Below are 24,831 nucleotides of genomic sequence, written 5' to 3' on the forward strand. Positions count from 1 at the left end.
TATACCAATACCTTACATTTTCCAAGTATATAATGGCTTCACAGTATACGTTTTAATAACTGCTTGTGCTAGTTACACCTCATAACTTTTCTTTTTCAGCATTTTCCCAGCATTCCTACATGTTTATTTTTCCATATGAACTTTAATACCAACTTTTCAAACTCTATAAAAAGCTGTGTTGGTATTTTTTAATTGCATCTGTGGTCAAATTAATGTTAACTTAGGGAGAACTACATCTTTATGATGTTGAGTTCTTCTTTCCAAGTGCAAGGAATGTCTTTCCACTATTCAAATCTACTTCTCTGGCTTCAAGAATGTGTTAAAGTTTTCCTCAGATTCTGCAAATTTCTTGTTATTCTTAAAAGTACTTTCTGTTGTTGCTATTACTATTGATAACTTTTTGGCAATATCCGAAATATTTCGAAAGCTTTTAAGAGTTTGCTAAAAAGGAGGAAACAGAAAGAAAGAGAGAAAAAATAAAACAATAAATAAAAATGCACATATCAGCTAGAGGGAGCAAATGTGTGAATGTGTGTGAGAGTAGCCTGTTAACAGCAGCCCAAGTTCAACGGGCATCATGGACAGGTTTTCTAGAGGGAACAGAAATGTGGGCTAATTCACCATTAGAGTTCAGTGGAAGGAAGTCAAGATAATTGCTGCCGTAATGCAAACAGCCAAAATCAATAGCTTAGAGTAAAAACCATAAGAAAATTTCATCTGATACAGCATTAACATCTATCCCTAATAACTCTTAAGACTAAAACTCTTAAAAATGTAAGAAATTTTCTCTTATCAAAAACATCTAATTTTTCTTTTTTTTTTTTTAAAGATTTTATTTATTTATTTGACAGAGAGGCAGCAAGAGAGGGAACACAAGCAGGGGAAGTGGGACAGGGAGAAGCAGGCTTCCTGCTGAGCAGGGAGCCCGATGCGGGGCTCGATCCCAGAACGCTGGGATCATGACCTGAGCCGAAGGCAGATGCTTAACGACTGAGCCACCCAGACTCCCCAAAAACATCTAATTTCAAACAACTGCCACAATCATACTTCACAACGAGACACTGAAGCAGTATTTCCCTATAAAGATGAAAAAAGATAAGGCCTGCTTTTTCACTATTTTTATTTAACAGTGTTCCAATACTCTAGCCAATGCAATAATACATGTAAACATACATATTAATATTATTGAATAAGCTGTTATTCAATCATTTGGGGCCTACAAAAATGGCAATTTCAAATGGTTCAACTTAATGTCTGTGTGTTTGCATGTGAAAGGAAAATAGAAAATATTAAAAGAGATATCAATAAGTTCCAAATTTGTCTAGCATTTTAATGCAATCCTAATAAAAAAGCAAATAAAGGAGCACCTGGGTGGCACAATCAGTTAAGCAACTGCCTTTGGTTCAGGTCATGATCTCAGGGTCCTGGGATCAAGCCCAGCATCAGGCTCCCTGCTCAACAGGGAGTCCGCTTCTCCCTCTCTCTCTGCCGCTCCCCCTGCTTGTCCTCTCTCTCTCAAATAAATAAGTAAAATCTTTTTTTAAAAAAGCAAACAGAAATTTTAAATTTTCTTCAAAATGGTTTTAGGGTTTGTAGAGAATAAAAACAAGATAGACAAGAAAATGTTTTTGGAAGAACAGTAATTTAGGGGGAGGGAATGACCTGCCAAGCCAGCTAATAAAATGGACAAATGAATAAAATAAAATAAAATAAATAAAATAAAGATGGAATACTTAAAATAAATTTAAAATAAAAATATGCATCAGTTAGGAAAAAACCAGAAAATCAAGTAACTCATCCAAGTATATGACAGAATTTGCATGAAAAGGAAATACCATGTATAACTTAGTAAGTGGTGTTCAGGCAACTAACCATTTGAGAAAAATAGATTCCCTACCTGATACCAACAGACTGATGAATTAGAGATTTTCATTTAAAAATAGAATCATAGAGAAAAAATATTGAATAGATTTTATTCATAGGGCTTTTAACACATAACAACAAAGACAGAAACCATAAAGGAAAGGAGTGACAGATATGGCCAATAAATTTTCAAATAATGATAATAAATAGACAACTGAAATGTAGAACATTTAAATGCAAATGGAAATTTGGAAAAATGAAATCCTTAATTGTTCATTTAAGTCAAAAAGAAAAATCCAAACCCCAATGGAAAAACTGACAAAAGACAGGATCGAACAATACAAAAGAAATACAAACGGCTAGCAAATGTATAATAGTGTTCAGTCTTATTAGCAATTTTGTTAATGTGTCAGGCACTGTGCTAAGAGCTTTTCACCCACCACCTCAGTAAATCTTTGCAACTCAATGAGAAAGATGCTGTTATTATCCCTACTCTATGGATAATGAAACTTATGGTTCCCAGAATTCCTTCCTCGCTGACACACATTTTGACTTAGGTCCGTATGCAGAATACTACCCAGGATCGTTCAGAATTTCCTGAGGTTATGTGAATCTCAGAATACCAGCTAGAGCTCTTGACCCCTCCTCTTTGAACTTGAGGTATTTCTTAACACCTAACTGCCTCACTCAGTGCTATGAAACCATGGTGAATAAACAGTAGCAATTTTTAAAAAGTCAATTAAAACAGTGTGACAACTTTTCTTGCCAGATTGGTGAGGACTTAAAAGAAGAGTAACAGTCAATGAGGGAAAGCTGGCACTCTCACAAAATATTGCTGAAATGTGAACTGATCGTTTTTTTCAAAGGCAATGTGGCAGTATCTATTTTTCAAATGGGAAGCAGGGAGAGAAAAAGCGAGAAAATTGATGACTGATGTTGGTTCTTTTTTTTTTTTTTTAAGATTTTATTTATCTATTTGAGAGAGAGAGCCAGAGTGTGTGTGAGAGGGAGAGAGAGAAACTGAAGCAGACTTTGCACTGAGCACACAGCCTGATGTGGGGCTCGATCCCACAACCACTCCTACAACCGTGATATCAGGACCTGAGCCGAAACCAAGGGTTGGACACTTAACCAACTGAGCCACCTGGGCACCCTGGTTCTTTGTACTTGACAGGTTATAGAAATTGTTCTCCATTTACTCATCTGTATGTTATAACTTGTTTCATTTTTACTATCAACATGAATTTTTTGTGAAAGTGAAAAAAGTTTTTCCAAACTGACCTCTAGACTGTATGCATAGGAAGACTTATTATATATTTTACTGTCTCATTTTACTGAAGATTAAAATCATGTATTATACTATCACAAGCAAGCACCTCCCCAGGAGTACTGACAGCCACAGAGGAATTGTAACCAAGAACAGATTTGAAGAGTTAAGGAAGAAGGACTGGATTAAGAAGATATGGTCCATATATACAATGGAATATTACTCAGCCATCAGAAAGAATGATTACCCAACATTTGCAGCATCATGGACGGGACTGGAGGAGATTATGCTAAGTGAAATAAGTCAAGCAGAGAAAGACAATTATCACATGGTTTCACTCATTTATGGAACAAAAGAAATAGGAAGATCAGTAGGAGAAGGAAGGAAAAAATGAAGGGGGGGTAAGCAGAAGGGGGAATGAACCATGAGAGACTGTGGACTCTGGGAAACAAACTGAGGGCTTCAGAGGGAGAGGGTGGGGGATTGGGATAGGCCGGTGATGGGTATTAAGGAGGGCACTGTATGGTGACTAATACAACAAAATAAAAATTTAAATAAATAAATAAATAAATAGGAAGAAGGACTGGCGTCCCACATAGGGTTAATGTGAGGACTAAATGAGATAAGGTATGCAAAGCAATTAAGACAGTGCTTGACACAAAGAAAGTACTTGATAAACAGCCATTATCATTAAGTAATTATAGGCATTACCAATTATAGGCAATAATTGCAAACATATTTCCAAAATGGCGAAAAATCAAACTTGTATAAATACTAGCATTTCAGAAATACCTTTCCTTCATTCTGCTTCATCTTTAATTGGTTATGCTTCACTGCTTCTCCTACCCAGACAGGACTGAATGTGTTGAAACACATAAAATGTTCGGTCCAGGAAGAACATGACCCGCTCCTTAACCTCCAAAAGCTCATGCTCCCATATGAGCACAACTAAACCTAAATGCAGTTGGGAAGGAACTGACAATATTTGGACATTTTCTATTTACAAGAATCTCTAAGATCCTATTAAAATTCAATCTAACTCCAGCCTGCTTCTTTCTTACATCTTCTCTTCAATATGAGTCTCAAGTAACCTCTTTTCACATCCAGCCAGAACCCAAGAGAAGCCCCCAGTAGGTGAGATAAACCTTTAAATATGAAAAAACTCCCCTACATGCGAAAGATCTGAAAAGAGAAATTGACTCTTGGTAGTGTTAACCACTACTTCATTCCCTATTTGCAAATCAAGTAGCAATACTTCAGATGAGTCCATGTCACCAATTCACCAAGCATTTTTTAAAGTGATCCAGTTTGAAAAGCACACTGCCCTCTCTTATGCACTGCTCTAACAAGTAACTTTTGAAATGACACACTTTATTTATAAAGAGCTTTGAGATTAGGCTTAAGTTCTAGACAGCACCTTTCTACTATAAATAATTCCCTAGGAAATCTTCTGCTTCCAATTTAATCATTCCCAAAAAAAGAAAAGCCAGGTAGGGCCCTTGCCATACCAGGAATACAAACTGCTAATTAATTTGTAGCAGAATTGTCTTAGGCTATTTCTCAAACTTTACTGCTGCGACAGTTTTTTACTATCACATGTTTTGATCCAAATGTAATACTATAACTATATGAAAAAGAATTAGTTAAGAACCAAAGTTAGACTGTCATATCATTTTGCAATCATAACTCATTTAGAAAATAGTCACAAATTTCTTAGAACTTAAGAAGACTTAAAATACGTTTCAATTTATAGGTAAGCAATCTAAGGAAATACTTTAAGCGTGTAGAATTTTTTGTTTCAAATACAGAGCATGTTTCTTTTCTCAAAAACTACATGTTCACAATACTTAGTCATACAATAATTGAAATAATCTGTTCAAAAATGCAGGTTTGATTTATAGTAGCATAAAAAATAAAATACCTAAGAATAAATATAATAACCAAGAGAAGAAAGGCTTGTACACACTGAAAACTTCAAAAGACTGCAGAAAGAAATTAAAGACAACACGAATAAATGGAATGACATCCCATGTCATTCATGGAACTGGAAGACTTAATACTGTTTAGATGTCCAAACTACCCAAAGCAACTTACAGATTCAATGCAATCCCTATCAAAACCACAAGAGCATTTTTTGCATAAACAGAAAACACCATCCTAAAATCCATATGGGATTTCAAGGGACCCCAAACAGCCAAAACAAATTCTGAGGACTTACACTTCCTGATTTCGAAACATGTAACAGAGCTACAGTAATGGAAAGTGTGGTACTTGCATAAAGAGACAAGTAGACCAATGGAATAGAGAGCCCAGAAATAAATTCTCATGTATGGTCACATGATCATCATACAAGGGTTCCAAGACCACTCACTGGGGAAAGGACATCTCTTCAACAAATGGTACTGGGAAAACTGGGTATTCACGTGCAAAAGAATGAATGTGTATAGATTAAAGAATAAAATGAAAGATCTAAAACTAAAATTCCTAGAGAAAACAGGGGAAAAGCTTCATGACATCGGATTTGACAATGTTTTCTTTGGAAGGACATTAAAAGTGCAGGCAGCAAAAGCAAAAATAGACAAATGGGACTGCATCAGACTTAAAAACTTCTGTGTAACAAAGGTTAAAATAAAAGAGTAAAAAGGCAACCTATGGAATGGGGGGAAAGTATCTGCAAATCATCTATCTGATGAGGAGTTAATAACCAGTATATATAAAGAACTCCTGCAACTCAACCACAACAGAAATAACCCAATTTAAAAGTGGTTAAAGGACTTGAATAGATACTTCACACACACACAGAAAAAGATATATATGGCCAACGAGCCTATAAAAAGATGCTCAATATCACTTACAAAAATGCAAATGGAAACCACAATGAGATATAACCTTATACTCACTAAGACAGCCACTATAAACAAACAAACAAAACCAGAAGATAACAAGCATTAGTGAGAATGTGGAGAAACTGAACCTTTGTGAACTGTTGGTAGAATTGTAAAATGGTGCAGCTACTACGGAAAATAGTGTGGCAGTTGCTTAAAAAATTAAAAAGAGAACTACCATATGACCCAGTAATCCCACTTGTGGGTATATATATCCCAAAAGAATTAAAAGCAGGATCTCAAAAGAGACATTTGCACACCCATGTTCATAGCAGAATTATTTACAACAGCCAAGAAGTGAAAGCAATCCAAATGTCCACTGATGGGTAAATGGATAAAGAAATGGAAAAAATGGTATATAAATACATCAGAATATTATTGAGCTTTAAAAAGGAAAGAAATCCTGTCACACGCTACAGTATGATGAACCTTCAGGACATTATGCTAAGTGATATAAGCCAGCCACAAAAAGACAAATCTGCATGATTCCACTTACATGAGGTATCTAAAGTAGTAAAATTCATAAAAACGGAAAGTAGAACGATGGAGCTGGAGCAGGGGAGAGAGATGGGGAGATACTGTTCAACGGATATGGACAGAGTTTCAGTTATGCAATATGGAAAAGTTCTGGAGATCTGTTCCACAACAATGTGAATATACTTAATACTACTGAACAGTAGTCTTAAAATGGTTAAGACAGTATAATTTTATGTGTGTGTGTTTTTGTTTTTGTTTTGTTTTTTTTTACGATTATATAGAAACAAAGCAGGTTCGACACTCAATCATGACAGACATGTCAAGGATCCTCTTAGATCTTAGGCATTTTTCGGACCTTTGCTCTAAGTGCTATATGTTATAAAATGAATCACACAAATAGTTATGGCTTTCTAAAAATCTCTCTAAGGCAATCACACGGGAATGAAAGAAAAACTGATCTAGTATTATAAATGAAACTAATGACCACCTAACCCAAAAATGCCTTCACAAGGATGAACAAAGCATTAGAAATGAACTTCTTTGGGAGCTCCTGGACCTCTAGTGGAATTCTCAAAGAGATTTCCCCATTGTTAAAAGCTGATGCCACTACCAGCCTTTGGATTATTTCCAGTTCCTTTTAATCAGGGCTAGTTTCTGAGAATATTCCACACATCTAGACTAACTTGTCATACCAATCTAGAACTAAGGAATGTTCACAGAATTCAGTCTTCATCTTAACCTAAGAATATATCAGGTACTTAAATCATTGAGTACAGAGTCAGTAGCTTTCATTACCAAATATCTGTTCCCTAGATTATCCATTCATGGGTTTCCTTGGTTTCCTTTTAAGAATGTACATGATCCAGAATGGCCTGTGATCATTTTAATGGTTAACAGTATGGATGATACAGACGTTTACAGTTATTTAAAAAAAAAAGTGCACTTCACTGGAATACTTAATACACTGCTTCTGCAAGAACTGGCAGTTCTGCTCTTTCTCCAACTGGTATACATCAAAATCTACTACCTTAAGTACTCATCCAGGATTATATAGTTGGTTCTAGGAACAGAGAGCTTGGGATGGAAACCTGGCTCAACTACCTGCCAACCCTGTTACCTTCAGAATACTACTTAATTTCTCTGTGCCTGTTTCATGATCTATAAATTAGGGTATAGAAGAATCTCAAACCTTAAAATCCAAAAGTTACAAAAGTGTGATTTACATTAAGTGTCTATCACTCAGTTACAAGGAAAAGCAACAAGCAGAGAAGAAAAAAAGTGGTGTTACCCTATGTCTTAATAAGAATTCATAATGACACCAGCAACCAAGGTCCAAGTTTCACCTGTACTCTTGACTCTCAGCCCAGTCCCAGGTATAAGGGGGAAGATAAGGTCATTTTAGGTAAACTTCATCTAAAACCGAATGCCTGCTATGTATATACATAGCTGTTGAAAGAGGTTCAAAAATTCCAGTCTGGGTGAAGAAATGTCACCCATAAAATAATTTAAGTCGCTAAGTGTGTCAGAATGAATGACAAATGAGCAACAAAGACAATGCAAACAGAAGTGGAGAAAGTCTGGAGATGAGAGCCCACCACAATGCCTCTAGGCTGGAGGCCATGGGAGAGTTGACCAAGAAGGGGAACAGACGTTGACACCACTTGCTAAGGGATCAAAACAAGACCAATGTGGCAGAGAGAATAATCACAGCATTGGTAAAAACTGGGAAACCAGAGATGGTGTGAGATACTTCTGCCCTAGACATGTGCAGTGCACGCTGGTGGCTGGACACACGTGCGAAGGAAGACATCCAGTGGGCGGCTGGAGAGCAGTGACTGCCGACTAAGGATGATAACCAAGAAGTACAAAGTCATGGAAATGAAAGGAGAAAAGTTCCAAGAAGCAGCTATCAACAGTGCCTGATGCTGCTTAAAAAAGATAGTGAGGAAAAATTTAGCCATAGAAAAAAGGCCTCTCCATCTGCCAAGGCCGGTCAGAAAGCTCAAGCCATGTGTAGATGAAAAAGAGTTTCTAAAATATCAAGCACTCGACAATGATTTAATTTTTCCCCAAGAGTCGTTTGGCTTATTACTACTCCGGATGATAACAAATTAGATGATTTTACATCTACTCTCAAAGCTGATCTTTTTGGCAAGTGTCTATGAGGACCCACTGAAAGGATTATAAAGAGAAGGAAAATAGTCATTAACAAGAGAAAGAGAGGACACACTTTTCCCAACTACAGGATTCCAAAGCTTCTGGCAGTAGCAAACAGCTTTTAGTAAAAGTAAGCCAATAGAAGTTCATTAGTGAAGCAGTATTAACAAAGTAATATTCTACTTACTAGGGTCTAAACTGAAGAGTAGCCATTCTACCACCATACAAAAGATTAAAACAACTCTGAAGAAAATCATTTATAAAAATAATTTTACATTATAAAGTAATAATTTGATTAGAAAAAAATAAATACCACTCCTAATCAATTCCACCATCCTAAGACAACTCCCCTAATTACATTTTACTCTCTTTTCTTCTGGCCTTTATTACTAAGTACTTTGTTCATATGCTTTGTAGATAAAACATTTTTGGACCCTCCTCCTGCGTCTGTCACAAATACAAACTTAAAACAAAAATTTCTATACAAAACTAATGTATCCAGCAAACAAATTTAAAAGTCCTAATAAAGATTATTAAACTTTGCCTTGCCATTTATATCCAATTTATACATGTGACACTGAAATTTGTCACAAACTAAAGCAACCATATTCCTAAAAATCTATCCAAGTTCATACCTACTAGATACATAAAATGGAGCTTTTTATTTATAATAAATTGAAAGACAACCATGCCTTCCCAAAACCCATTTGACAGCAAAACTGTATTACTTGATAAAAGATGCTTTTCAAAAAAACTCCTATTTGCTGGTCACAATGGGCAGATTAATAAATCAAAATACTACTGGGGCGCCTGGATGGCTCAGTCAGTTAGGCATCCAACTCTTGGTTTTGGCTCAGGTCTTGATCTCAGGGTCATGTAATTGAGTCCTGCACTGGGCTCGGTGCTCAGAGTGGAGTCTGCTTGCCCCTCTCCCTCTGCTCCTCTTTCTCTCTCTCAAATAAATAAAAATCTTTAAAACAAAATCAAAATACTACTAAAAATTATGTTTAACATACATACACATATTTTCACTATATATTTTAATATTTTCACTACACATATCTATTTTCACTATTCTCAATATTCAGAACTTAGCTTCAAGAAAAATTTTGACACCAATCCAGAATAAGTGAGTTATTTGTAGTAATCACAGTAACTTCTTCCTTTCCCAACTTTTTCAAAATCCTTACAAACTGTAGAGCAGAGCCAAAACATTCTCAAAGGTCCCTTTTCTCTGAAATAATTATACATCCCCACTAATCAGTAAAATTGGATATTAAGATACAGGAATGTTAAAACATCCAGGATGTTAAGACAAGGAATGGCTCATGCTTCTGACTTAAGGAAATTAACATCTAGTCCAAACATTAAAAACTGCATTAGATAATGCACTTAGCTATTCTGCTGTTTTCAACAAGAGACAATGAGTTTTATTTTGTTGTGAAGATTTTCTAGTGAAATTCTGCTACAACTGAGGAAAAATATACAAAATACCCAGAGAACCATCATTAATATTGCAGGAAAATCTTAAGTTTAAAAAATTACTAGTTTATACTATTAAAATAAACACAAAAAATCCTCAGGGTATAAACTGACAAACTGAACTCAGCTACCTTCAGAAATCTGCCCAGGCTTCCTGAAAAAACTCAACAACACATTTTTAGGGCAAATGCTGTATCTGTGACCCATCAGATGCCAAACTCATGGTATCATAATCATGTAAAAATCAATCTCATTTCTTCTACTTACTCAAACAAAAACAATACTATAGTTTGATCAGCAAGAAGGCTGAAAGCACAGGCCATTTTTAGAGCCACCTTCACAGAATATTTGATTAGAACCAGATTTCATCTGTGATGGGCAGAGGCTTTTGTTTTATATTAGTATAATTACCATCAATATCTTGACTAGCTGGTTTGTACATTCAAACTGTTTGTACAGACACAACATGGGCCACAAAAGCTGTTTGATTCTGCCAGCACCACTGACTGATTCAACCACATCTTTTCATACTTTACACCCTGGCAAGAAATTCTCATCTGAGCCTTACACTTATGGGTATTAGAGACGTTCACTAAAACTTATAAACAAATAGGAAATTAGCAAATATAATTTAGGCTGAGATTTCTTAAACAAGGGATTTGTTAACTATACACAGAAAATTAGCATACATACGGCTGTGGGGGAAAAAAGCAGCAGAAGGATAATATAACCTTAATGTTTTATGAGACTCAATCATTATTTTATTTCCCTGTGCTAATGGCCCATGAAGACAGTCATTCACTCAAACAAATGTTAAATCCCTACTGTGTGCCTGGCACTGTACAAGGTAAGCAAAAGAACTGAAAAGCAAGGACACAATACCTGCCAAGGACTACTTGAAACAAAAGGAGACATGCCCATTAAATTATTGTACTGTTTTAGCTTTATTGGACACCAACTACATGCCAGACCCATACTGGACACCACGGACACACAATAGTAACAATCATCTAACTGCAGATCTGTAACCAATCAATGAACTATGACAGTAACAGGCCTGACTAGTCATAAAGCAGCAATATTTTATTCTGGAAATAATCCTGCCTCTGTCAATTAATTCTTCCAATACATGGTAATTCTCTGAATAATTCCCACCTATGTTAACCCAGACTAAGGTTGCTTACAAGGTTAAATGAGAGAATTTAATGTGTTGAACAAAAATAAGGAAACAGTGGAGAGAGGCACATTTGTACTTCAACATTGATTTGGTTTGCATTTAGCTATTGCCTTCAATAATGATAACAAGTGACTTAAGTCATAAAGCAGAACACCAACCCGAAAGTTACTGTGGCAAGACATTATTTTTTGTAGTGGCAGTTTAGTGTGAAGTGGAAGCTAAACTAACAAGTTTTGCTTAGCTTTTTAAAAACCACTCACTTTTAGTGATTTCTTTGTGAAAGCTCTGTGACCACTCATTTCCCTAGACTAAAAAACAGGTAGTGCCAACACAACTACAGATTTGGTCCTCTAGGTTACAAATAATTTTTAAACCTGTAGGAGTACCAGTTTTAAAGTCATTCGATACTAATGAGTTTTTAAAAATAGGGGTCAGTCCTTAACTAAATTACAGATAAAGGTTTGCAAACTAGAAACAGCATATCTGTTTTTAAACTCTTTCACACTAAAGATGACACCCAATCTTAAAATAAATTAAAAATGTAAACAGACTTCCAATAGCTTACTAGAGAACTAAACAGAATTGTATCATATACACTGAATTGCTAGCTAAACAATCAATACTGCAAAACGATAAAAGAGAGGGAAGCTGAAGAAACAAGATTCCTCTCCAAGAAATGTTTCAACAAATTAGAAGTAAAATTTTGTAAGCTGTGTTTTGAACCCTTTCCACTAGTCTTGCTATTTTTACATTTTCTGTGTGCACGCCGTTATTAAAACCACAACCAAACGGGGGAAAGTGTCCTAAAATGTGACTATTAACAGCGATCAAGTCTAAAAATATGCTCCTCCTACACAGTGGGCCAAGTGGCAAGAAGATACGCGAACTCAGGAAGTTTTGAAATGGCAGTGACAGGAGTCAAGAGGAAAGACAAGGGGAAGGAATCACGGAGAACAAGAGCAACTCCGCGCAGCCAACGCCGCGAGTTGGCATTCGAACTGCAAGTTCCCGGCTCGGGACGGGACTCGACCGAGCAACTTCGCGCCGGACGGAGCTGCGCGCTCCACCGCCCTCGGAGCCCCGAGCCGCAGCCCTTCCTCTCCGCTCGCAGCCGGGCGGCCGCCTCCGCGAAGGCGCGCTGACAGCCGCGGGGCTGGGCCTGGGAGATGCCGGGCGGCTGACACCCACCTTCCTTCTCAGCTCGCGCCGCGGCCACTACGAGGGTCATCACCAGGTGCAGCGCTCCCAGTAGGCCGGCGGCCGCGCTCCGCGGGCCCCAACCGCGGCTGGCCGCGGGCTCCACACCGGCCCCTGAGGACGTGGAGGCGGCGGCGGCTCCTGCTGCTCCTCCTCCAGACCGCTTCCCCATCCCTGCCGGCCGGGGGCCGCCGCGCTCGAGGTCCGGCGCGGCCCTTCTCGGCGAGGCGGCGGCAGCGGCGGCGCGGGAGCCGTGGTCCGGGCTCTGGCCGCGGCGCAGGGGGCGAGAGCGGTTCCGGGCCCAGGGCTCGGGCTCCGGGCGTGGGTGTGGGTCCGTGCGTGCGTGTGAGCAAGAGTGTCAGTCACGGCCTCGGCCTCGGCATCGCCTACGAAGAGTCGAAGCTGAGAGGCCACGGGTCAAGCACGGCGGGCGGCCATACTGGAAACGGGCACGGGCCGCGGGCTCCGGGCGCTGGCCTGCGAGGGGCGGGGCGCGGCCCTGGGCACCGCCCCCGCCGTGCCGTCACCTATGGGGCCAGCAGGTCTGTCTGCCCCGGAGTCCGTGGGTCCAAATTTCTTGACCCGTTCTCGGAGGCCCACGCCTTCGCCTGTCGGACAGGACGCGGGCAGTACAACTCCAACCTGTCACCGCTGCCCCGCGGAGGAGGAGGAGGGAGGCAGGCCCGGGCCCAGCCGCCAGGACTTATGATGGCGGTTCACGCTTCGCAGAGGCAATGACGGCAATCACGTGGAGGCAAGGAGGCCTTGCCGCGCAGCCGCGTTGGGGTGTGGGCGGGGCCGGGAGGAACTGCGGGGCACTAGGGGAGGCTCGCCCGCTGCTCCAACGCGGGAACTCCTCATGCATCTCTGGTACTGCAATGCGAGAGCCTTCCAGAGGACTGAGTGCGCATCCGGACCTCGAGGCCCAGAGCGGAAAATCCATTCCAGTGACTCCTCCTGGTCTCACCTCCGCCTTTCGGCTTCCTGAGAATACTCCTGGCCTGATTGAGTTCCTGGTGGTGCTTCCTTGAGGACTGGGACCCGCTCCATTCATCGTTGTATATTCAAGGCACACTCCCCAGAAGCGCTTAAGGGTATCATCTTGCTCTTGGAATTGTGCCTGCTTAGCTGCGGGAAAACCCTTTGCTGTGTGTATATAAAGCAGCAGTGACCCTGGACGAGGTGGGCAGATTGTTCTTTAGAAAGTGCCCAGTGGATGTGCTGGCTTTCTCTGTCTTGGAATAATTCTTAAGACGTTTTATACAGCTAGTTCCTGCAAGGCCCAAATCAGACGCCTTTTTAGTCTCCTTCAGGAAGCCTTCTCAGGCCTCTTTCCACCTTAGGTGGAGGTTCTTGGTGGGCGTGGCTATTGCCCACAAAAATCTAAGTTCCTTGAGAGTACCTCATTACTTGTCTTAATAACTTCCCCTAACTTAGTAACTATCTTAGTAACTTCCCCTAATTCCAGAGCCATTTGCTTATGCTTAGCAGTATTGGTTGAAGGAGTCAATGTATTTTTAAGGCCACATCCACCCCAATACGTCTGAGAACAAACTATAAAGGAAAATAAGATTTCAGAAAGGCTTACAAAAGGAACTCAAAGTGCTACCCTATGCAGTAGTCTTCTTCGTCAAGCAAGCACTTAAATTTTTTATTTATAAATTAATATATTTTTAATAGCCTTACCCTAATGTTTTGAAAAGCAATTTTCTTTTCCTGAATATTAGTGTTAAAATTGAGTAATCAAATTTTGTTCTCGATGTAATGTAGGAATAATTATCTCTCAGTTGGATTTTCTGTATTTGTGTATGTAAGGAAAGAGATTTCTAGAAGGTTTTTAACTCACTAAAGAAATCAAGCCCAAGGAAAAGTAACTGAGTGCCTTAGCTGTGTCAAAGAGTACCTTCCAATGTGCAACACAAGGAGCTGGTAACCCTCCCCCCATTACCAGGTTCAGAGCAAACAAGTCTCTCCAACTATGAAATGCTCAGGTTCTCTTACACAGGAATCAACCACATCCTCTGATTAGCCTGAGGCTCAAGAGCCACATGGGAAATAACTTGCATATGTGTATAATTGGAGCTTAGACGTACACAGACACGTTTGATCAGAGGCCAATTTCCCATGAAGCTAATGAAGCTTAAGTTTTAGGTCTCCTCTCCTGCATAAGTTCCTTCCAAGGCCTTCCACTTATGTATTTATGAGCTTTAATCTTGTTCTTAATGGGCACTCCCCTCCCCAATAGTTGTGTAAGTTTTAGGGCCCACTGTACCTGAACCTTCCCTGTACCTAATGGACATTGGGAGCCAGAGGGGTGATAATGGAAGTTTGTTTCCCAGAAAGGAAAAGGAAGTCTCCTTGCTGGGAGAATAATAATAAAAGAAGAAGGACTTACTAGACAGCTTGGTTGAGCCACCATCACCCCGTTATCCCCTCTCCCGCAACACTCACGTGCCTTGGGAAGGAGAGAACTCGGAGTTAAAACAGAAGAAACGATCACCAAGGACCCTTCTGAACTTCTTGATTAGCTCCAGTTCTCCCTTCTCCCCTTTGAGGAATTAGAGAGACCTGGGCATTTGGCAGGTGGAGGCAGGATCTTCAGCTGGCAAGATTAGGGAAAACCTGCTAAACCAGCGGTTCTCAAAGTGCTAGACCAGCAGCGTCTGCATCACCTGGGAACTTGAGGTCCAGCAGTCTGTTTAATGAGCCACCGGAGTGATTCTAGTACATGCTCAGATTAGAAAACTGTTGATATAAGCCAGGAACTATACATTGTTGGAACTTCTCATCTTCTACTTGCTTTGCCCTCTAGCCAGATTAGTAGACTACAGTTAGAAGCAGAGTTAAAAGTTACTCAGATGTATTTGGACTTAAATCCCAGCCCTGCCTTTATTAGCTATATGATGATAGGCAAATTGCTCAGCTCTTCTGGCCTCACTTTCCTTTTGTGTAAAATGATACCTAATAAATTTGGGCAGATGAAGCAAGATGTGTTTGTAAACATATAGACTCTGGCACATAGTAGGAGATTGTCAGAGGTAGCTATTGAATACGTAGTTTTTCAAAACACCGTATTAGGCACAGAGAGAGTTTCAAAGATCATTGATTGATTTAGACTCCCACATCACTCACAAAATATTTGGGAAGGCTTACAAGAATACTTGCATTAAATAAAAATGTATTTGAATTAAAATCTGGGACCAAGAGGAGAAAACACTGTGTGAAGTCCCCCCAGCTCTACCTCCTGGCTCCCTAGTTGACTGCGTGTGGTTCTCCTGGTATTAGATGCTATGCTCTTTCAAGTCACCAGCCAGACCTTGTTGTGTCTATTGCTGGTCCCACCCCAGCATCTCCTAGACGTTTTAAACTCACACGAACTCTTAATCTACCCCAGCATGCTTTATCCACACCTTTTCCTATCTCCAGAGCAACTCCGACTATCCAGTTGCATAGGCCATAAACCTAAGAGTTATTTTTTACTCATCTCCATGAATATCCAGAATCTAGACGTTGCTCACCACCTTCAGGGCACACCCTGGTGTGAGTTGCATCATCTTCTGCCAGGAATTCTTCAAGAACTTCGTTAACAGTTTCTCCTGATTCCAACTACTTTTCAGTGAAAAGTTTTCACTCACAGCACCTGCCTAATGGAATGCTGTGTTACATTTCAATGGGTTCAAGCCAATTGGAAGCCGATAAAGGACTGTGAACTTTGAGTGACCCCTTAGACCAGACCCTTGTTAGACCTGACTGAAGACTTGTTCCTGTCCAGTGAACAAAGATCCTTATTTTATCCAACGCTGTTCTTTCCTGCCCAGAGTCCTGGTTTCCCATCCTTGATGAGCATAACCACCTCGAGCACTTAAAAAACCCTGGCTTTTCCCACTTCATGAATTACTCAGTGAATTTTTTCGCTGGTGTATTTCCTTGCTTGACAAGTATATAGACTCAGCTTTGATTTTTCTTTCTTTTAGTTCTGGTGCTCTTCACATTTTGACATAAATTTGCACACTTATTGTCAACACAGCAGCCAGAGCGACCCATTTAAAACATAAGACATCTCATCCCTCCTGCAGTGGCTCTCATCTCAGGGTAAAAGCCAAATCTCTTATGATGACCCACATGGCTGTAAATGATCTGGCTCCCTGTGAACCTTGTCTTCCAGGCTCAGTCTGTTTCGGCTCAATCGCCATGGTTTTGTTCCTCAAACATACCATGGATTCTTCTGCTCCAGGGTCTATGCCCTAGCTCTTTCCTCTGTCTAAAGTGCTTTCTTCTCCACTTCTGTGCTTGGCTCACTCTCTCACTTCCTTTCAGTCTTGGCTCAGTTACCTCCTTCTCTGTGAAGCATGCTGTGATCATCATTGTTAATACTGCAGTTCAGTATGCCCACCCCCAAGTCCAATCCTCCTTATTCTATGCTCATTTTCTCTATTTCCCATAAAACTTATCACTTTCTCTAATACTATATAATTTATTTATTCATTATGTATTGCCATTATCTGTCTTTCACCCCCATCTGTTTTGTTCACTGGTGTATCCCAAGCTTCTAGAATGTACTAAGCACTTACTAACACAGAGTGAATGAATGAATGAGTGGATGGAAGGATGAATTAGTTAATAAACAGAACCAAAAGATAAAGAGCAGTAAGACCTACTTCTTCCACTCCATGGAACTTAAAATCCAGTGGAAAAGATAGCCATGTACACAGTATAACAGGAGAGAGTGAACCAAAGGAGAGAAGTGGAGAGGGAATATGAAGGCAACCCTGGGTTCTGCCAATTCCTTTATGTATCCAGCCTTTTCAACATCTTCGACTGATTTTTCTTTGTTTTCAGTTGCATGTCTCTTTAGTTCAGAGTATGCATAAAGCCCACAGCAATCAGGTGAATAAGAAGAAAGATAGCATATCGAGAGTCTTCTTCAATACACAGAGTGATCTCTTCATTTTTTCTGCTGTATGCTTTATTCCTTGTTAGGTTTCTCTTGGTGGTGTTCTTTTAAAAAAGAATCAACTCACAAAGCCCCAGGTTTAAGTCTGCTCCACTTCCTATGTAAATCTCTGCAGCTTAGAGTAGGGCAAGTAAACAGAGAGCTTCGTGCTGTAGGATGAGGATAGTGGTTTATGAGGTGGTGAGCTGAGCTCACTCTCTATGTGGACTCTAACCTATTTGAAGCTCTTTATCGTATATTCCTCAAGACCCGATTCCTTTGCAATTTCCAAATTCACGTGAACTAAGGCCTCATTGAAGACAATAACCGCTACCACATATCCACCTCTGCTAATAAGCATCTTGATTTTGATGCTAGAATTTACTAGTTTTGTTTAATATGTTCCTTCCAAGTTGACTGACACATTTTATAAGCCTATAGCAATCTTTTTAGCATTTGTAAGAAATATTTTTGTGGTAAACATCCTAATTTGAAATAAACCAAAAATTTCAGCCTGCCATTCAAATTCTCCACAACACGTGTAAGATATCTGTCTTAACTTTTTCTCTCCTAGAAGAACTATCATTAATCTTATGACTTTTTGAAATGTTTCATGTGGTTTGGTGGTCTTTCCAGTAAAAGGAAGGAGATAATACTCTTTTTTTAAAAGACTTTATTTATTTATTTGAGAGAATGAACAAGAGAAAGAGAGAGCACAACCTGGGGGAGAGGCAGAGAGAGAGAGAGAGAAGCAGGCTCCCCGCTGATCAGGGAGCCTGATGTGGGGCTCAATCCCAGGACCCTGGGATCATGACCTGAGCTGAAGGCAGACGCTTAACCAATGAGCCACCCAGGTGGCCCAGGACACAATTTTCTTGAGGACAGATGATGCCTCAGTATTTTTCCTCTTCCTCCCACCTCCCCTACCATTGTCCTCTCTAGTACTCAGTAAGTACTTTGAAATAGTATTTTAGGCTGCCCTGAGTTTCTGAACTGTCCTAAACACCATTATTAAAAAGACCTACTTCAACCATCATTCAATTGTGCTTAAAATGTCACCGTTTGGTGGTAATTAGCAGCCTCGAAAAGCCATTAAGGGGGAAGAACACACTGAACAATGTGTTGAGGGATTTTTGTGTTCCTACCTCTCCCTATTATTTAACTGTTTGTAACTGTAAAATTTCTGGGAATATTCAGTATAGGCAAGGACCAACATATTCAAGATGCTCAAATGGAGATCAGAAATGATGAAAAACAGAATTAAAACATTAATAATGTACGAGAGTAAAATGACATCTGCTGAGATGTGCTGTAAGAGAGACACAATTTTCTCTGCCAAGTCCAGTGTGAGTTCCACAAATGAGGAATTAAGAATTGGCCATTATGTGTGCAGCCTTTAATGGCAGTCTGAGAGCAGTTTTCACAGCTAATACACACATGCTTGTGCAGTGTTTTCTGTAAAGTGAATTCTACTTTGTCTAAACATCATGTTAATTTCTGGTATTTTAACCACAAGTAAAATTTTGTATTTTTTTTTTGAGAGAGAGAGAGCACGTGCATGTGCACACACAAGGAAGGGTGGGGAGGGGTGAGTTAGGGGGAGGAACAGAGGGAGAGGAAGAGGAGAAAGGATCTTAAGCAGTCTCCATGCCTAGGGCAGAGCCCCACTTGGGGCTCGATCCCACCACCCCGAGATCGTGACCTGAGCCAAAATCAAAAGTCTGACACTTAACCGACTGAACCACCCCGGTGCCCCTAAATTTTGTCTTTTAAGTCCGGTGTTTTCAAACCGTGTAACATGGCTGGTAAAATGTTTTCATGACCACAAATTAACAAGTCTTCAAATTATTCTTAAAAGAAAAGTGTCATCAAAGAAATAGTCTGTGCAAGTTCTCAAGAGTAATACTTGTGTTTCGGAGTTAGTCTACATTATGGGTAACATCTGTATTCTATCATTAAGGTTTGATGCTTTGAATACCTTTGATAGTACACAGGCCAGGGAATATTAATAGCAGGCTCCTTGATCTTCATAAAATATGCGTTTTGTCACACAATGGAAAATACGAGAACTTTTGTTGTTGGAGAGAATCTTGTTTTCTTTTTGGCAATGTGGTTTCACTTGTGAATAGCCTCGCACCAAAAATCCATAGGATTTTAGAATAAGAAATGACTGTAAATATTTAGTTAAGGCTTTGGAAGTATCCCCTCCGTGTCCAGCTATTGTTTGGCAAGTTACTCATCCTTTCTAAATCTGTTTCCACAGTTTCATGTTTTAAAAAATGGCAAAATATAACTACTGAAGGCTAGTTTTAAGGATTGAATAAACTAACTTCTGTGGAACTATCTTCCACCTGTCAAGTGCTCACTAATGTTCCTCTTGTTGATAATGATTATCATTCCAGAAAAGGAAATTGAGGCCCAGAAATGAAGGGACCTGTCCAAGATAATGGCAGAGCAGAATTTCATCTTGTGTTTCATCTTTAGGTCCATTTAATTTAATATTTTATATGTCTACAGTGTTTTCTTTGGCAGAATGTTCTTATAATTTTTGTATTAATCTTATAATAATGCCAAAAGCCGGGGCGCCTGGGTGGCACAGCGGTTAAGCGTCTGCCTTCGTCTCAGGGCGTGATCCCAGAGTTCTGGGATCGAGCCCCACATCAGGCTCCTCCGCTATGAGCCTGTTTCTTCCTCTCCCACTCCCCCCGCTTGTGTTCCCTCTCTCGCTGGCTGTCTCTATCTCTGTCGAATAAATAAATAAAATCTTTAAAAAAAAATAATGCCAAAAGCCGAGGAACTAAAACTCTGCTGCTTTAAGTGATAGCACAGGTCAATCCAGTAATATCATGAGAGGTGACTCCAATGATTCCTCAAGAAGGCTCTCCCTAAAAGCTCTCCCTTATTAGCCAGAGCTTGAACTACCTGAGATTACCAACTCAAGCCTAAGCACTTTATGTGAGCCCAGGTTATGCTGTTTGTTAAAACAGCCTCCAAATTTCAATGACTTAAAACAACAGACTTGTTTCTCTCTTCCACTACATGTGCACTCAGGACCACAGCTGATGGAGTGAAGTGGGTCTCTATAGCAGAGGGAAAAGAGTGCTCTTGAGGGTCTGATAATGGCAATTAAATTATCCGATGGAATTGATTTTCCTCCCATCTACTCACAACACACTGGTCAGAGCAAGTCATATGGCTGCTTCTCGCTTCAAAGGACAAAGGAACGGGAAGCGTAATCCTGCCCATGGCTGGAAGGAGAGAGGGCAGGACAGTTTAAAAGCCCTAATGACTACCACAGGCTTTAAATTATTTTCTCTTCTCCTTGGAAAATAAGAAACAGCAGCCTGAGAAAAGATGGTGGAAGCTGGTTTCCGTTTCTCATGAATTATCAAGTTGTACAGACCAGGCTTAACTTTCTATCATTTATAGCTTGTTGGTTTAATATATTTTTGTTTGTTTTTAAGGTTGTACTTAAATTCCAGTTAATATACAGTGTAATATTAGTTTTAGGTGTGCAATATAGTGATTCAACACTTTCATATATCACCCAGTGCTCATCACAACTAGTTCCCTCCTTGATCCCTAGCCCCTATTTCCCCATCCCCCCACCTACCTCCCATCCGTAACCAGCAGTTTGTTTTCTATAGTTAAGAATCTGTTTCTTGGTTTGCCTCTCTCTTTTTTTCCCCAAGTTGTTTGTTTTGTTTCTTAAATTCCACGTAAGAGTGAAATCATATGGTATTTGTTTTTCTCTGACATTTTGCTTAACATTATACTCTCTAGCTCCATCCACATCGATGCAAATGGCAAGATTTCATTCTTTTTATGGCTGAGTAATAATCCATTTTGTGTGTGTGTGTGTGCGTGTGTGTGTGTGTGTGTGTGTATACACATATATCACATCTTTATTCCTTCACCAGTTGATAGACATTTGGGTCCTTTCCATAATTTGTCTATTGTAGATAATGCTGCTATAAACATTGGGGTGCATGTATCCCTTCGAATTAGTATTTTTGTATTCTTTGGGTAAATACCTAGAAGTACAATTGCTGAATCATAAGGCAGTTCAATTTTTAACTTTTTGAGGAACTTCCATACTGTTTTCCAGAGTGGCTGCACCAGTTTGCATTCCCACCAACAATGTGAGAGGGTTCCCCTTTCTCCACAGCCTCTGCAACACCTGTTGTTTCCCGTGTTGCTGATTTTAGCCATTCTGACAGGTGTGAGGTGTTATCTCATTGTAGTTTTGATTTGTATTTCCCTGATGATGAGTGATGTTGAGCATCTTTTCATATTTCTTGGACGTCTCTGTCTTCTTTGGAAAAATGTCTATTCATGTATTCTGCCAATTTTTTAATTGGAGTATTTGTTTTTTGGGGTGTTGAGTTTATAAGCTCTTTATAGATTTTTGGATACTAACCCCTTATCAGATATGTCATTTGCAAATATCTTCTCTCATTCCATAGACTGCCTTTTAGTTTTTTTGATTGTTTCTTTCACTGTGCAGAAGCCTTTTATTTTGATGAAGTCCCAATAGTTTATTTTTACTTTAATTTCCCTTGCCTCAGGAGACATATCTAGAAAAAATATGCCACAGCTGATGTCAAAGAGGTTACTGCCTGTGATCTCCCCTTAGATTTTAAAGGTTTCCTGTCTCCATTTAGGTCTTTCACCCATTTTGAATTTATTTTTGTGAATGGTTTAAGAAAATGGTCCAGTTTCATTCTTTTGCATGTTGCTGTCCAGTTTCCCCAACACCATTTGTTGAAGAAACTGTCTTTTTCCATTGGAAATTCTTTCCTGCTTTGTCGAAGGTTAATTGACCGTATAGTTGTGGGTTCGTTTCTGGGTTTTCTATTCTGTTCTATTGATCTATGTATCTATTTTTTTGCCAATACCATACTGTCTTGATCTCTATAGCTTTGTAATATAACTTGTAATATAACTCTGGTTTAATATATTTTTATTTGAATGTAATCACCAATGAAATATGAATGTTTTAAAAAGCAGAGAGAATTCAAATTTTAATTTTTAGAGTTTGTACGTTAGAAAAAAGCAATAACAAGGAATATTTGAATACTAACTGGATTTTTGATGAAGAATTGTTAATTGATGTGATCATGTTTATTATGGATTTTTTTAAAAAGAGACTATCTTTTAGAAATATATACCAAAATCTTTATTTATTTATTTATTTATTTATTTATTTAGGACTTCATTAAAGCTCTTATCCCATGAGCCCACCCACTCTCAGCTCTAGTCACTGCCTCCTTGTTCCTAATGGAGGTGCTGGTTGTAAGCATCACCAGGCTGACACCTGGCACATAGTACATCCTCTCTCTGTCAGCACTGCTCCCTTGCCCACAGTTGTGGATCTCTGTCACATGAATTTATTCTTCACAATCTTGCTTTCCCTGCCATAGTTGATTGGCTATGGACTCCTATCCAGGTTGGTCCAATCAGAGTCTCTTGAAATTTTTTACCAAGAGATATGGACATCGAGGGTGAATTCTGAGTTATGAAAAAGGCAGAGCTTACACATGACCATCTACAAACTTTTGCTGCAGAGCCCTTAGACCCGCCTGGAGTCTACTCTCCAGAGGACTGGTTGCTCAGCATTTGCACCGATGCCATGAAATAATCCAGTATCACTAAATATGTCTGTATATAGGACTAAGTTCCCTTTCTTTGTTGAGTGCCTTGAGGGTGTGGTGGGAAGGCTCTAAGATGGCCTCCAATTATCTCCACATTCTGTTATTCACAGCTTCCTGTAAACCACGCCCTCCCCCACCTGGAGTGTGGGCTGAATCTAATAACACTTCTAATGAACAGAATATGGCAAGAGTGATGTGACTGTACTTTAAGATTAGATTACAAAAATCTCTCTGTCCCTTCTAGGGGTAGAGAGCAGTCCTGCTGTGAATATCCATATGGAAAAGCCCACTAGGCAAGGCCATAGCCCACAGCCAGCGGGGACCTGAGGCCAGCCAGCAGCCACATGAGTGTGCTTGGAGAATAACTGGGAGCCTTGTGATGACCAAGACTACAGCTACAGGCTGCTGACACTGCGATTATAGACTTCTGAGAAACTGAGCCAGAACAACCCAGGTAAGCTATCCCCAGATTACTGATGATAAATGTTTGTTGTTTTAAGCTGCTTAGTTTGGGGGTAATTTGTTACACAGCAACAGGCAACTAATACAAGGGGTTATGAATATTCAACATAAAAAGGAAATCTTAAAAACTGATGAAAATGAAAGGAAAGCTAGCCTAATCCAGAATTACAATGCTGATTTTAATATTCCCCTGCCAGTATTAAATAAAAAAGGTAGACAGAAATCATAAAACCAGAGAGGACTTATGTAACACTTTCTACCAATTTGACCTAATTGATGTTTATGGAACACTCCACCTGTGAGCAGAACACACAATCTTTTCAAGGGCGTGTGAGCTCATTAAGATACACCATCTGCTGGGCTGTGAAACAATCCTCGATAAGTTTACCAGGACTCAAATCATTGAATATGTTCTTTAGCCACAATAGAATTAAAACATAAATCAATATTAGAAAGATATCAAGAAAGTGAAAATCCTCACGCTTAGACATTAAACTATTTATTTACTTATTTATTTTAAAGATTTTATTTATTTATTTGGCAGAGAGAGAGAGAGCAAGCACAAGCAGGGGGAGCAGCAGGCAGAGGGTGAGGGAGAAGCAGGCTGCCCGCTTAGCAGAGAGCCGGACATGGGGCTGGATCCCAGGATTCTGGGATCATGACCTGGGCTGATGGCAGATACTTAACCAGCTGAGCTACCCAGGTGCCTCTGGAGGTTAAACAGTTTAAATAATGCACGTGTCAAAGAAGAAATCACAAGAGAAATGAGAACATATTTATGACTCAAGGATAATGAAGACCTGACGTAACAAAATGTGTGGGGTGAAGCGTAAGCATCGCTTATGGGGGGGAAAGGATAACTGTAATGCTTATGCTAGAAAAGAAGGAAAGTCTAAAATAAATGATGTAAGTTTCTGCATACAAAACCAAAAAATTAAGCTCATAAATAGAAAGAAATAATAAAAATAAGAGTGAAAATTAATAAAATAGAAAATAAACTAGAAAAAAATCAGCTAGTCCAAAAATTGGTTGTTGAGGGGTCATTCTCCTGGCCTCCTGCTTCACTCACTCTTTCTTTCATTTTGGAGCTCATTTTGACTATTAGACATGATGTTCAGCTCTGTCCTCATGACTAAGACTTCAGCTTCTATATCCTGTGTCCACTCTAGTTTAAACTGGAAGGAACTTGTTAAGGGGTATTAGAAAAATCACACTGTCCTTAGAAGGGCTGAGATTTTAGGGACATTATCTACAGCCTCTTCACAGACCAATCCAGT

At 39.6% G+C, this 24,831-nt stretch overlaps 1 protein-coding gene across 1 annotated transcript in view; it reads right to left on the bottom strand.

Annotated features, from left to right (window-relative positions):
* The window catches only part of TMEM131 (transmembrane protein 131), a 255,390-nt gene extending 242,698 nt beyond the window's left edge, over positions 1-12,692 (bottom strand). Inside the window, exon 1 of the mRNA XM_040623556.1 lies at positions 12,497-12,692. Coding sequence (XP_040479490.1) covers positions 12,497-12,677 — 181 coding nt within the window. The 5' untranslated portion in view covers positions 12,678-12,692. The remainder of the gene's footprint in view (positions 1-12,496) is intronic.
* Between the last annotated feature and the right edge of the window lie 12,139 nt (positions 12,693-24,831).

Source organism: Ursus maritimus, unplaced genomic scaffold (genome assembly GCF_017311325.1).
Source record: "Ursus maritimus isolate PB19 unplaced genomic scaffold, ASM1731132v1 scaffold_6, whole genome shotgun sequence".
Lineage (NCBI taxonomy): Eukaryota > Metazoa > Chordata > Mammalia > Carnivora > Ursidae > Ursus > Ursus maritimus.